This window comes from Pseudorca crassidens, chromosome 15 (assembly GCF_039906515.1).
Source record: "Pseudorca crassidens isolate mPseCra1 chromosome 15, mPseCra1.hap1, whole genome shotgun sequence".
NCBI lineage: Eukaryota > Metazoa > Chordata > Mammalia > Artiodactyla > Delphinidae > Pseudorca > Pseudorca crassidens.
In genome coordinates, this window is record NC_090310.1 from 21,748,223 (window position 1) to 21,762,668 (window position 14,446).

At 44.3% G+C, this 14,446-nt stretch overlaps 2 protein-coding genes across 11 annotated transcripts in view; one reads left to right on the forward strand and one right to left on the reverse strand.

Annotated features, from left to right (window-relative positions):
• LDAF1 (lipid droplet assembly factor 1) overlaps window positions 1-11,038 on the reverse strand; it is a 38,054-nt gene extending 27,016 nt beyond the window's left edge. For 2 of the 6 annotated variants that reach the window (XR_010934927.1, XM_067706482.1), the window contains exons 1-3: window positions 10,849-11,035; window positions 8,213-8,404; window positions 1,020-1,188 (exon numbers count right to left, since the gene is read on the reverse strand). Coding sequence is in view for 5 of the 6 variants with exons in the window: in XM_067706482.1 (XP_067562583.1) it covers window positions 1,020-1,188; window positions 8,213-8,308 (265 nt within the window). In the remaining variant the exon portion in view is untranslated. Of the gene's footprint in view, window positions 1-1,019; window positions 1,189-6,055; window positions 6,177-8,212; window positions 8,405-9,920; window positions 10,052-10,848 lie in introns of those variants that run through there. The other 4 variants (XM_067706479.1, XM_067706480.1, XM_067706483.1 and 1 more) reach the window with 4 other exon arrangements.
• DNAH3 (dynein axonemal heavy chain 3) overlaps window positions 10,134-14,446 on the forward strand; it is a 194,658-nt gene continuing 190,345 nt past the window's right edge. For 4 of the 5 annotated variants that reach the window (XM_067706433.1, XM_067706435.1, XM_067706436.1 and 1 more), the window contains exons 1-2: window positions 10,134-10,330; window positions 11,069-11,306. The gene's annotated coding sequence lies outside the window, so the exon portion shown is untranslated. The remainder of the gene's footprint in view (window positions 10,331-11,068; window positions 11,307-14,446) is intronic. The other variant, XM_067706434.1, reaches the window with a different exon arrangement.

A 14,446-nucleotide genomic window follows, 5' to 3' on the forward strand; every position in this document is an offset into this window, starting at 1 on the left:
CATGTTCAAAAAGCAGGTAAGATTTATGCAGACTCAAGTTGCAGGACCACCGCTCTCAAGTGGAACAGCTTTGCACATGCTGTGCCTCCTGCCTAGAAGGCCCTTCCTTGTCTACTCTGGGACAAAGTCGTTATACATCTTTAAAGTGCTCTCTCCTGTAAAGCTTTGTATGATACCACAAAAGGGTAGTGGCTCTCTTATTTCTTTCTAAATTTACCTTTGTTTTGATATTGATTCATCTTTCGCCCATCTATCCATCAATATTTACTGAACAACCACTCTGCCATACTGTATTTGGCTCATCCACCTACCGTGCCTGTCTTCTTCTTCAAGTGTAAACTGCCTTGTCCACAATCCCTTTGGTAGGGAAGCAACCCTGGGTGCTCTTAGCTCTGGGAAGCCATAGAATGAGCCAGAGGTGATCACCTGTGCAGATGGCAACCATCTCTTTGTGGACTGTGATCTGATTTGAAAAGGCAAACTGAGCCAATCAGATTTTACTTTCATAGTAATTTTAACTTAGCAACTCAGGGAGAAGCTGACAATTGGCAGTGGGACTTCAGGAGGAAAGGTGGAGAAGGGGGAACCTCAGTACATAGCAAGCACCTGGCATGCAACAGGTGCTCCGTAACTATCTGTGGAGTGGATTTTAATGTTCTGTTTAATGACAATAGTTAGCATTCATGGAGAAGCTACTCTGTGCCAAGGACTGTGCTAAGTACTTCATGCAACTGTAAGTTTCAATCCTCACAACTCTCTGAGACAATATTATTATATCCCTATTTTACATATGAGGAATTTGAGGCTCAGAGAGGGTAAATAATGTGTCCAAAATCACACTGGGGGAGGTGGGATTCTAATAGACTCCAGAGCCCATGTTTTAACTACTCTGACAACCTGCCTTGGTCGATGTGGTTTTGACAAGAACGGGAACCTTTGACAAGAGTGGCAGATGCCCAATAAATACTGTCATCCCAAGTGAGTCATTTTCCAAGGGGGAGAGTAACTGAGTAGGATACCTTCTAGTAATATGACTCCCAAAAACGCAGCCAGGGAGGTAAGCACCACGAGGAGCAGGAAGCAGCCAACAGGAACGGCTGACACAGAAGCAAACACCAGCAAGGTGAGGGTCAGAAAAGGATGCCTGTCCAGGTACTGGCCCACTGGAGACTTCATGAAGGCGACCACCTGTGGGCAAAGGAGACAAGCAGGACTGAATGCCATGTCTGAACCCCAGATTGATAAATTCACCCGAGCTATAGGAAGTATAAGCCAAGGTTATAAAGTTGGGAGGCCCATGGGTAAGAAGTCAACAATAATCCTGCCAAGACATGAGTTGCCCCAGCAACAACTTAAGGCAGCTGTGGACAGGGGGCAAGTCTGAGGGCCCCACCCAACCTCAAGTCTTGTGAAAGGAGGAAAGACCCAGGCATGGCTCTACTGCTTCACACACACCCTCTCAGAAGGCATCCTCAGCATATGTGTGCTCTGATGTGATATATGTACAATTGGCTGCTTACTTCACAGTTGAGGCCACTGAGGCACAGAGAGGTTAAGTCCTAGCTACTTGGCATCACCTGGGAGCTTGTTAGAAATGCAATATCTTGGGCCCTGACCCAGACCTGCCAAATCAGCTTCTGTTTTTTAATGAGATCACCAGGTGATTTGTACACACATTAAAGTTTGAGAAACAGTGGGACGAAATGACTCACCTAGAGTCACACGGCTTCCAAGTGGCAAAATCTAGGCATTCAAAGCTAAATCTTTCCACTTCAGATGTCTGCAGTGGCTGCCACTTCATTAGGAGAAAATGTTTTTATGTCATCAACCTGGATACCACAGTCAGGCCACAGCCTGATGACTACTGCAAGCTTATGCTGTGTTAATAAGTTATCTTCCTCCACCAGGCAAAAGGGTTCTGGAGCTGGCTCAGTGGGGGGTTGGGGGGGCTGCTTTAATACAGAGCTGGCCCTAGGCATCCTCACAAGGATGGGCTTCCCCCTCTTCTTAGGGTCCACGCCATCTCACTCCTCAGTGCTGGCATGCTAGTTCCCGTTCCCTTGAAAGCTCCTATCATTCCAGAACTTTTCCCCATCAAAACTGGTCCTTCCTGTGTCTCATTCCTTAGGGCCATGTAGGCCAGCAGGTGAACTGAAGACGTAATTTAAGCTTCAGTGATGGCGGGTGCCACTAACCAAAACACACGTTCTCCTAGAAAGAGTTCTTCACCCAAGTGATTCAAATGGAGGAAACTGTGGGCAAGCTGGAAGGCAGGAGGATTTTGGAGCTCAAGTTGATGGTGACAAAGCACAGGACTCACTGTGCTTAACTAGAAAAGGCTGTTCCACAAAGCCACCGTTCTCAGTCCTGGGGCTTCAGCATTGACAAACTTCACTTCCCGGCCCAAAATGGTGTAACACCTACTGGCTACACTGCCTCCAGCTACTGCTTTCTGACAAAAGCTATCTAAGACTTGGCTGTTCAGCTTCTCTCGCCAGAGGTGACTGTGCCAGCAATCACCTCTGAGCTGGAAATACCCAGCTTGGATACTCTAGGATCAGAACCCAGTGAGATCTTCCTGTTAGGGCGGCTGAAGGTGAGAGAGAGGCAGAGGGGCCACGGGAGTGGGGCTGGATGGTCCTTCGAGCTGTCTCAGGTCTTGATTGCTTTCCAGCTCTAGTCCACGTGTATCCTTAGTAAACCTCCAGGGGTCACCTGACAGACCGAACTGCTCTGTCTGATCCTTAAAATCAAGAGATCCAGTAACCACAGTGGCGGGGGAGCAGATGAGGCTGGAACACCAGAATGCCAGGCTTATGACTTTATACCCAGACTGTCCAGCACAGAAGCCACATGTGGCCACTGAGCACTTGAAATGTGGCTAGCGTGACCGATGAGTTGGATTTTTAATCTAATTTAAATTTAAAAACTGATGTTTGATTCAGTCATTGAAAAAATTTTAATTACATTTCAAATAAGGTGGGTATGTTTCAAATAAGTTTTTCAATTATCAATTTTATGAAATCTAAATAGAGACCAAGTATTTCCAATGGAAAATCAGCATGTGAATTGAGATGTGCACTGAGTGTATTAAAAAAAGAATGTAAAATATCTCATCAATGATTTTTCAATATTGATTACATGTTGAAATTATATTGTTTTGGATATATTAGGCTATATAAAATATATTATTAAAATTAATTTTACGTTTCTTTTTATGTTTTTTTTTTTCTTTTGCGGTACGTGGGCCTCTCACTGTTGTGGCCTCTCCCGTTGCAGAGCACAGGCTCCGGACATGCAGGCTCAGCGGCCACGGCTCACGGGCCCAGCCGCTCCGCGGCATGTGGGATCCTCCCGGACCGGAGCACAAACCCGCGTCCCCTGCATTGGCAGGCGGACTCTCAACCACTGTGCCACCAGGGAAACCCTTATGTTTTTTAATATGGTTACTAGAAAACTTAAAACTATATATGTGGTTCACATAATATTTCTGTTGAAAAGCGCTCACTCAAATTTTACCTAGAAAAAAAAACAAGAAGCGAACTATTGGCATTTGAGCAGGACTGTGATGCAATCAAAGGAATAATTTTAAAAAGATGAACCTGGTGGTCCTGTGCAAGAGGCAATGAGGAAGATTTGCAGGGAAGCCAGCAAGAGATAATGATGGCCAAAACTAGGCTGATGGCAGGGAGGGACAAGGAGGAGGAGGAGATGCAGTATGAAAGTGGAACGACAAAAGAAAATTCAACAGGACCAGGAGACAGTGTGGCATAGGGATCCAAGAGGGGAAAAGCAGGAAGGGACTACTTGTAGTCCTTAAGAAATCTAATTTTTTCTTAGCCTCTTCTAAATCTGGGCCCTACAAGGAAAAAATAGAAAGTTATTCAGATATGCAGAGAGACCAATTTAAGATGCAGACAATTAAGCCCAGCAATTGTCTTCCCCTAGGGAGGATGGCCCTGCTCGGACCAGTCTGTCTCAGAAGAGGAAGATATGATTCAGTTATGCCTAATGATAAGAGAGAACATTCATTAAACATTCAAGTGCCAAGCACTCTTTTAAGAGCTTTCAATAAACCTCCTTATTTTTTTCTCTCTACAATGCTATGAGGTAGATAACAAGGCAAAATTTAACATTATTTAAATCCGGGAATTAGACTATAGCAATTCACTTTTCATGCTCCCAGGCAACAGAGGGTGACACAATGGAAGGATGGAAAGTGGGAGAGCTTATTATGCGGCAACATTTTCCATCGCCCTCCTGGAAGCAGACACAGGTTATCCAACCTAGATTTTACAGGCATGGTGCGGTGCTAAATAACCCAGGAATGCCAGGCTGGGACAGACTGGCACCATTATGTTCCAGACTCTGTGCTAAGGCCTTCTCAAACGACATCTGAGATCATCCTCACAACAAAGCTATGAGCCTGGCATTGCTTATTTTAGAGAAGATGAGATGGAGCGTCAATGAGCCCAAGCAACTTGCCCAAGGTCAAACACAGGTGATTTATTTTAAAATGCACACATGAGTATGGGAGGTTCCAAAATAGGGACAACATGGCCAGTGTTTAAGGACATGAAGGCTCCATCTGGAACTATTCAGAAGAGAGGCCAATTCCCCGGTGTTAGAATGCAAAAGATAATCAGTATCCACTGTCTTTGCTACCAGAGGGGTGGAGGGCAGAGGGGTCAGCATTATTTAAAACCACTGGTAATGACAAGTCCAAGGTGCTGTGTGACAATTTCTCCCAGATTTTGGTCCTTGTGATTCAGGATTAGAATACAGGTGCCAAGGAGGTAATTCAAAAACATCCTTTGTCCCAAAAAAATAAATAAATAATTAAAAATAAATAAATAAATAAATAAAACATTCTTTGTGGAAGGAAAGGGCCAGCATGAGAGCAAAACTATTTTGTCCTAGGTAATCCACAGAAGGAGATACCATTGGGAGGACATCTGCCCAGCCCATGTTCCATCTCTCTTCCCTCCTCTGTGAAAACTGCCCCCTCTCACAGCAGGGGTGGGCCCCTGAAGCCATGTTTATACCAGTGAAATGGAAAGCCCCAGCCCAATTGCCACCTCCCTGGCCATAGGTGACTTGGTCAAGCAGATTCTTGCTCCTAGGAATCAAGCACTCCCAAGACCAGGTCCCATAGAGGATTTCAGCTGGGAGCTGGAGGAGACATGAGGAGTCGAAGGTACCATCCTGGGCGATCATGTCTGCCCATGTGAATGGAAGAGTAAAGGAAGCCAGGCTGCAAAGAGAGGAGAATGAAGCTGATACACAAGGAAGAGTTACAATGAGGAATAGTATGTCTCAAGAGAGGGCACTGAGAGTTATCTCTGACCCCAGTGACCCGCCAGACTCTGGTTCTAACCCCTCCTGAGGCTCTGCCCTGTTTACTTCCTGCCTTGGCTTCTATGATAGCCTTACATTTCCCAAAAGCCCTGGCAGGTCTCACTGTTTGTTTGCTTGTTTAACCTATTTGGGACAGGTTTCTGACTCTGTCAGTCTAAAAGTAAGACCATTAAGACTTGACATTCCAGAGGTTTCCTAGAAGAGATGACAGAGTTGTTTCACAAACACTCCATCTGGAAGCCATCTATTCTTATCTGGAACTCAAAGCGTTTATTAACTCTGAGAAAAGATTATAAATTACTTGGGGGAAAGAAATCATCCAAATATCATAGAAGCAAGGGGATGACTATGTAAATTATGGTATGTCACTCTGAGGGAAGGTTCTACCACCAAGAAAAGCCATTGTTCAGAAGACCTATGCTTTAATATGGAAAAACACCAATATACAATATCAAGCAAAAATAAAAATATAGAACTACATCTGCCACAATTAAAACCACTAGATCTAAAAATTACATACTAAAGGGTCCTAATAATAATAACAATAACAACAGTAATGATAATACCACCACTGGATTTGTTAGTGATGGGCTTACAGGTGATTTCCTTTCCTCTACTGCCAATATTACTCTATTCAATAAACACAATTAATATAATTAATTCAATTAATATAATTTAAAAATTTAAAAGAAACTACCTCAGGACTATCTGAAGAACATCAGGGCTTAGCCAACTGATGATCTGTCCCATCATCCCGGGAGTCAACTGCCCTGGAAGTTATCTAGTCCACATCTATTCCAATGACCATGGCTGAGGAGCTAAGGTGAAAAAATGAAGAAATGTCAAGAAGTCAGAGTTCACATGCTTTGAAATGCCTACCTTAGGAGGTAGACACGAATATGAACTAAGTTAAGATATGCCAAGTGCGGAGCACAGTGCTTTGCATATAATAAGTGCTCAACCAAGGTTAATTAATGTACAGTCAATCCCTATTATTGGCAGATTCCATATCTGTGAATTTGCCTACCCACTAAAATTGATCTGTAACCCCAGAATCAACACTTTGGGTTGCTTTCATGGACGTGCACACGGCAGTGAAAAACGTGAGCCACCTGACGCACATGTTCCCAGCTGAGGCCAAGCTAGGCAACACTCTGCCTTCTTGTTTTAGCTCTTTATACAACTGTCCTTTTCATGGTTTATTTTGTGTCACCTTTTTCTGCATTTTTATGTTTTCTGTTGGTGATTTTGACATTTAAAATGTGTAGCAGTGCTGTCTAGTGTTCCTAAGCATAAGAAGGCTGTGACGTGCCTTATAGAGAAAATACCGTACGTGTATTAGATAAACTTCGTTCAGGCAAGAGTTACAGCTGCCTGTATAGTACAGGCTGCTGGCCTGGAGTTCAATGTTAATGAATCAATAATATCTACAGAATAAAGGTGCCTTTAAACAAAAAGACACACAAAACAGGTGATGGTTTGATTGGTTGATGAAAATGTTGCCACCAGAAGTTTGCCAGAACCTAATCCTGTACTTCCCATTTGAGCAATTGTTCAGTATGTGCTAATTCAGTGTTTGAGGTGACTCAACAGAACAGAACTAACACAAATTATATAACGAGAATCAACTGAACATGTAGATGAGTATGAGGACCTTTCTCATGGAGCTAACTTTTAATAACAAGAGTCTCAGTCTGCTGGCTAGAAAGCTGCTTGTCCAACCTAAAAATATCTTGCTAAATCCACAGAGTGCCAGAGGCATTTGGGGATGAGTTCAGAAAAGATCTCTATAGAGTATATTGCTCTAGACTGCAAAGGTCTGGCTCCTCAAATAGACACTAGTGGTGTGCAATACAAAAAAACAGATCACCAACCAGTTCACTTTCTTACATATACATATGTATTTTATGGGTATATTGCATAGAAAAAAAGTCTAGAAGAACATACAACAAAATGCTAATAATATTATCTCTGAGAGCTATTATTTTTTCCCTGAAAAAATGCTGAAAGGCACATAGAAGAAAGCAATAAAGATAAAAGTTCAAGGAAGCAGAATATACTATCTCAAGTCCCATTGCCATTGAATGGCTATTGAGCGCTTGTAAAATGGCTAGTTCAAATGGAAATGTGCTGTTAAGTGTAAAATACAGACTGGATTTCAGACTTAGTACAAAAAAGAATGTAAAACATCTCAATAACTTTTTTCATTAATATTTTTTATAATGATTGCATGTTGAAATATATTTTAGATAGGTTCAATAAAATACCGTATTAAAATTAATTTCACCTGCTTCTTTTTACTTTTTAAATGCGGCTACTAGATAATTTTAAATTACTTATGTGGCTTATGTCGTATTTCTATTGAACACTGAATTTCTAGTGGAACACTGGGCTCAAAGTAGACGTTAGCCTCTCATTTTCAGGGTAACAGGTCAAAATTAACAGCAAAACAAAAAAAAGGATGGTATCTGTGGCACAGACTAAGAGTTGCCTCTATTTCCAGCTAAAGAATTGCATTTGCTACAAGGGGTGATCATAAGACTAAATTTTGGTCTATGAGATGCAACTGGAAGCTCTGTGCGTGTATGACTTCCAGGAAGTCTCCTTAAATTGGAGGTGGTATGCAAGTCTTTCTCTCCCCACATCTTATTGCCTAGAATATGGATACAATGGCTGATACTCTAGCAGTCATCTTGGACAGTGAGTTTGAAGGTCACAACTCAGACATGACAAGGTGGTGAGTTAGAAAGATTCCTGACCTACCTCCAAATTTCTTCTACTTAAGAGAGAAATAACTAGTTTAAGCTAGTATTATTTTGGGATCTTCCATTATATGCTCTGATTGGAAACTGACCTTTGAGTTACTCTGGACAGACGCTATCAGCAAAGACACCCTCCTCTGCAGCTCCTGAAAGTCCTTTGAAGTACTTGGGGGCTCTTCTTTCACCATCCTGAAACCCACTTCAGGTCTCTTTAGGGATTAATTCTACCAGTAAGCTCTTCAGTGCAGGGCACAGTCAAATCTCTCATGTCACCTTGTCTCTTGCTGGAGGAAATGAAAAGTATCTTAAACCATTAGTGGTCTTCACCCAACTGACCCAACAAGCGATTCTACTATCCTCACACACTGACGGTGGGCATGCAGATGGAGGGTAACTTGGCAATATCTATCCAAATTTCAAATTGCACACACCTTGATCCAACAATTTACTTTCCAGGAACTTCAAGGAAATAATCAGTTATATCAAAACATGCCAAAAGGATGTGCAGTGTACCCCTGTTTCTAATACATAATAAATAGTAAAACAGTGGAAAGAAGCTGTCTACTAATAGGAAATAGGTTAAATAATGATAAATTCATAGAATGGAGTATTGTATAGCCATTAAAATGATGTTGATATTTATTTAGTGAAATAAAAATATATCTATGATGTGAAAAAATTATAGACTACTATATATTGTTACATATTTTATGCATATATCCATAAGATAAAATACATATATGTATTTATGTATTTTATGTATATATCCATAGTAAAATAAAAGATCTAGATGGACATATAAGAAAATGTTAATGGTATTGTCTCTGAGAGCTTATGTTTATTTTTTTAGCCTGACAAAATTGTGAAAAGAATGTGGAAGAAAGCTGAATACACTATTTCAAGTCCTATTGCCTTCTTTTTTTGGCCAGAAAAACTTTTTCAAACAAGTAACAGTGGCCAATACACTAAACAGGTTGGCTCCCAATTACATTGTGCCATAAATTATTCTCTATTTACTTGTAAGTCTCAGCTCCGTAACAAGAGAGGCACCTGATGGACAGACTTTGCCACAATTATACCCTGTGACTCAACAGGCTGGAATTTCCAGGACTGTCCCAATCTCACATAATTATTTATTTTTAATAAAAGCTTTTTGTTAAGTTAGATATCTATCTTTTAAACCCTTTTTAATTTTCATATAAACTAATATATTGTTATTTTATATTTCCCAGAATAACACTGTAGGGCTGGACACAGATATCTTTTCCATTTCTCCCTTACAACTGATCTCCTGACCTATAGCACAAACGCCTAAAAGATTCTGTCACAGTGGACAAAATTAACTGAGAGATGCTCACATTTATTTACCACACTGAACGTCCCCCATGCTAATTATGTGAGATGGGAAGAGGTATCTCCTAATATCTATAGGGTCTAGCACCAAATTAAAGCACATTTTAATCTCCCCAGCTAGAGATTCTCTGCTACAATCCCTTTTGTGAAACAGGAATCCCCTGAACAGGGCAGGACTAAACTCCCATTCCCATACTGTCTCTGAAGCTACAGCTGGCACAGATTTGAATTTGCGATGTTCCCAGCACTCAATTCCCCTAAGCTCCAATCTGCAAGGGTCAGAAACAAGCCCAGCTCCCCTACTGGTCTCCCAGGGCCTTGGAAACCCAAGCGCCACCCGGACCGGTTTGGGGAGTCCAACAGGGGCCAGCGTGGATAAAATGCCAGCGGCCACATCGTGGAACGCAACCACCGGGCCACCAATCCCCAGACCCCCTAGTCACTCACTCCTCGGAGGGGCCTCCCCAGGCACTGAGAGGTCTCGGGAGGAGGGAAGACGGCAACCCCTTAACCCGACGCAGCGCACAGTTTCCCGCCTTCTGCCTTTTCCGCGCCTTCCGGGCTGAGCCAGGAGAACACGAGCCAACCCGCCCTTCCCCTTCCACGCCCCACCCCTCCAAAAGCCCCCGGCTCTTCCACTACCGCCCCTCCCGGGGCAAACGGAAACCCTGAGCATTCCAGCCGGGCGGGGCAGGGGTCGCATCTCCGGCTTGAGGCCGGGAACCGCCGGGCGCCTCGGGCCTATCAGACCTCCCCCTCCCCATCTGTTTCCAGTCTCTCAGCCTTCCTAAACGCGAGAGGGGACAGGCGGCCAGTTTCTTGGGATCCAAGGAGAGGGGAAAAGGGGGGTGATACAGGTACAAAGGGGGGCTCTGCGCCCGAGGGGGCACCGAGGCTGAGAAATGGGAGCTTGGGGGCGGGGAGTCGAGTACACCGTCATTAATTTGGGGAGGAGAATCCCACCTGTGGTACTTGGAGTTCCCCTCTCTGCAGTGAGGGGGGAGGGGCCCTCCGTAGAGAATAACCCGGGAGGGAGGAGGGCACCCATTTTCATTAATCCTAAAGAGGGAGTTCGGAGTCTTCCCAACCGGGTTTCCCAAGAAGGGGAAGGGTCCCGGGTGGGATGGGGATGGCAACCCTTTTACCAAATGTAGTAGTAGGTGTAGGGGTGTGTGTGTGTGTATGGGGGTCTCGCAGGGGCTCGGAGGGATGAGACTCCCCTTATTACCAAACGTCGTGCTGAAGGCTTCGGGCGTGGGACACCGACTATCCTCTCAACCGACCCCCCCCCCCGCCCTCCTCCAAAATTTGTCCCGCCCGGCGAGGGGGCTGTCTAGCCAGCCGGGTCCCCTGCGCCCAAGCTGCCAGCTCTCACCTGGTCCCGGCGGCCGCGCTGCAGGCCGAGCTGCGTGTGCGGGCAGCTAGAGGAGACACGCCCAAGCGGCGGCTGTGAAGCGCCAGACCGCTTTCTCACTCCACCCCCGCCGGCAGTCTTCCTCCGCCGCGCGGCCCCGCGCCGTCCCTCCTCTCCCTCCCCTCCCCTCCGCTTGGCTCTCTCCGCCTGCAGCTCTTGCAAAGGACGCTGTCTCCCTCAGCTTTTTGGAGCCTCCCGGACAAGCCACGAGTGAGGAGCACGTGAGGAAACTGAGGCTCAGAGAGAGTTGCCCTTCCTACACTCTTGGCTTGGAGTGAGGGCGCCCAGGCCATCTCTGAGACAGGTGGACTGGCAGCTGAGAACGGGTTTTCCCAGGGTCTCAGGGCTTCCCCTGCCTAAATACCCTGAACCAGCTCTTCTGGAAGCATCTCTGGAGCTCAGGACAGACAAGTGAAGAGGTACGACCTTGACTGGAAGGTTTTAACCATTACTTCTCAAACGCAGATATCATGAGCCAGTGAGATCCCTAAAGATCGGTTCGATTAGTATCTCCATTTTATAAATGAAAAAGTCTAATCCCAAATCCTTCAGTTTCAAGTCAGAGCCAGAACACATGTTCCTTGGCCTGAAATTCAGCCCATACAGCAGGGTTTCTCAAGGGGCAGCGAGCGCTATTGACATTTTGGTCAGGAAAATTCTGTGTTGAGTGGGCTGTCCTGTGTATTGTAGGATGTTTAGCAGCAACCCTGGCTTCCAACCGCTAGATGCCAGTAGTACTTTCCTTCCCTGCAGACCCCCAAACCTTGGCGGATGTCCCCTGGGGGGCACAGTTGTCTAGGTTGAGAACAACTACCATAGAACAAACTCGTAAAGACCATGAACCGAGGTCCAACAGTCCTGGACTCTGACCCCAGGGCAGAGTCTTACTGTGTGGATGAGTTAACCTCTTTGAGCTTCAGCTTCATCTGTAAAATGGAGAGGGAAAGACTTGAGCATTGGCCTGCTGCTGCACAGTTCTCATGCCCTTTCCATCCAGGGACCTTTGCTGATCTGTCTCTCCTCTGTGACTTGTGTCCGTAGGCACCTGAAAAATAACTCTTTAGGAAAGATCAAAGCAATCACAGGGTTGTAGTGAGGACTGGTGCAGTAATGTCTGTAAAGACCTTAGCACCTATCGGGAACATAGGAGGAGCTCAAAAATATTTAACGTATTGTGCTTTTCTTTTTCTGATCATGGTTACTTGGTTTATTTTCCTTTTTTGTTTATTTTTAATTTTTTTTTGCGGTACACGGGCCTCTCACTGTTGTGGCCTCTCCTGTTGCGGAGCACAGGCTCTGGATGTGCAGGCTCAGCGGCCATGACTCACAGGCCCAGCCACTCCACGGCATGTGGGGTCTTCCCGGACCGGGGCACGAACCCGTGTGCCCTGCATCGGCAGGCGAACTCTCAACCACTGTGCCACCAGGGAAGCCCTTTTTTGTTTATTTTTATATTGCGGTATAGTTAACATATAACATTATATTAGCTTCAGCTGTACAACGTAATGATTTGATGTTTGTGTATATTGCAAAATAATCACCACGATAAACCTAGTTAACATCTGTCACCATACACAGTGACAGAATTGTTTTTCTTGTGACGAGAACATTTAAGATTTGCTCTCTTAGCAACTTTCAAATATGCGATACAGTTTTATTTTGACTTCTTTCACTGATTTTGCCCACCCACCAATGATGTATTACTTCTACCAACTAATATTTCTAGAAATAATCAGGCTGGTGGATAGAGAAATAAGCTTGGGGATAATAATAATAAGCTAAGGGATCGTGCTCTAACTCCACAAGAGCCAAGAAGGGGGGGAGCTGATGGTGAAGATAGGAGGACATGGACGGAGAAGTGTCCCTAAATTTTTACGTTTCAGGCAGTCCTGTCCGTTTTCATGCCTTTTGTTCAGCTGCAGTGTGATGGGTGCCCCATCCAGGAAAGGGTTGGTTATTGTTTGGGTTTGGAGGGTTTTTTTCTTTAGGACAAAACTGCAACCCTCCTTCCCTGGTGGGTGTTGCTTTGGGAAGCTGAATTGAGGCCTTCACTGGAAATTTTGTTCGAGGGTGCCATCTAGGGGAACCTCTGTGAATCTTCTAGTTCCTTTCACTTGCATTGTTGTAGGACCAGCCAGATTTTGGGTTTCCTTGTGTGTTGGCTGCCTTCTCTATCTACCACACTATATATTACCCAACGGTGGGAATCTTAGCATCTCTCAGTAGCACAAGGACTTGGCTCTTGCTGACCATTGGATGGATCAATAAAATAAGTCCCTGGATAAGCAACTGTTTCAAGCCTCAGAAAAGATCTGCCAGAAACACTGGGCTCTGAATTACAAACGTGTGAAAACTTCCAGCAACAGATTGAGACTCTAAGCTGTTAACACCACAAAGATGGGGATAACCTAGAGGCTAGCTGACCTCTTCTCCCCATATTGCCAGATTTAACAAATAAAAATACAGGACAGCCAGTTCAATTTGAATTTCAGGTGAGCAACAGATAACTTTTTAGGATGAGTATGTCTGGGCATCCTGTGTTTCATCTGGCAACCCTATGTACTTGAAGTTGATTAAGGGATTTGAGGACTGCATCCTCACTTGGAAATTGCTGAACAGAAGATTAAGTCAGCAAGCAATTCTGGTGCCGGTGAGGTGGCCCGGGGCAGAGGGGAGATGATGGACGTTTCATTCTCTTTGGCAGATATTTTTTTTATTTTCTATCTTTCTTCAGACTACATGTAGGCTTTTGGTTAAAGCCACGGAGCAGATTCCATAATCAGGTGAAGTTCTAACTTTGCCACTGACCTAGCTGAGTGACTATGGGCAAATTACTTAACCTCCCTGTTTCTCAGTTTCCTCAGTCATAAAACTTGGGATAGTTGTATTCATCTTCTCCATTGTTGAGAGGATTTGGGAAGATGATGCTCATTAAGTGCTTACCACAGTGCCAACAGCTAATATACATCAATAAATGAAAGCTGTAATTATTGCTTTGATGTTTTTGGACACAGGTAGACTTAAAGCACACAAAATTTTAAAGGGAGGTGTGTCTCCTACTCACCCACAAGGTCATGGGGCTCATGGGCACCCTACCAGGCCCCTTCCAGAGTTCTTTACTTTGTTGGGTTACATACAGTTGCTGGGTTTTTTGTGGGACATGGGGTTTCATATCCTATTATAGGAGACCTGGTAATAACCCCATTTCCGTCTAAAGTCTCAAACTCTGTCACTGGCTCATTTATTCCAAACACTATTTGAAACTGTATATATACCTTATGGTAGAGAGTGCAAATGTAAGGAATGAGGAGCCTCAAGGTTATTTTGAAGGTATGGAAAGCCAAACTTTGAGGGAAAAGTAAGAAAAAGGAGAAATGGAAGTACTTGGTACTATGTAATGCTCATCGTAAGATCTCAGAAATGTTTGTTTTATGGGCAGGTACTTTATGGAAAGAACACTGGACTCTGGAGTCATAAGGACAAGGTTCACATTGTATCAGCACTACTTAGAAGTCCTGGCAGTTTAGGAAAATTATGTGTCTTTCTCAGTTTTGGTTTC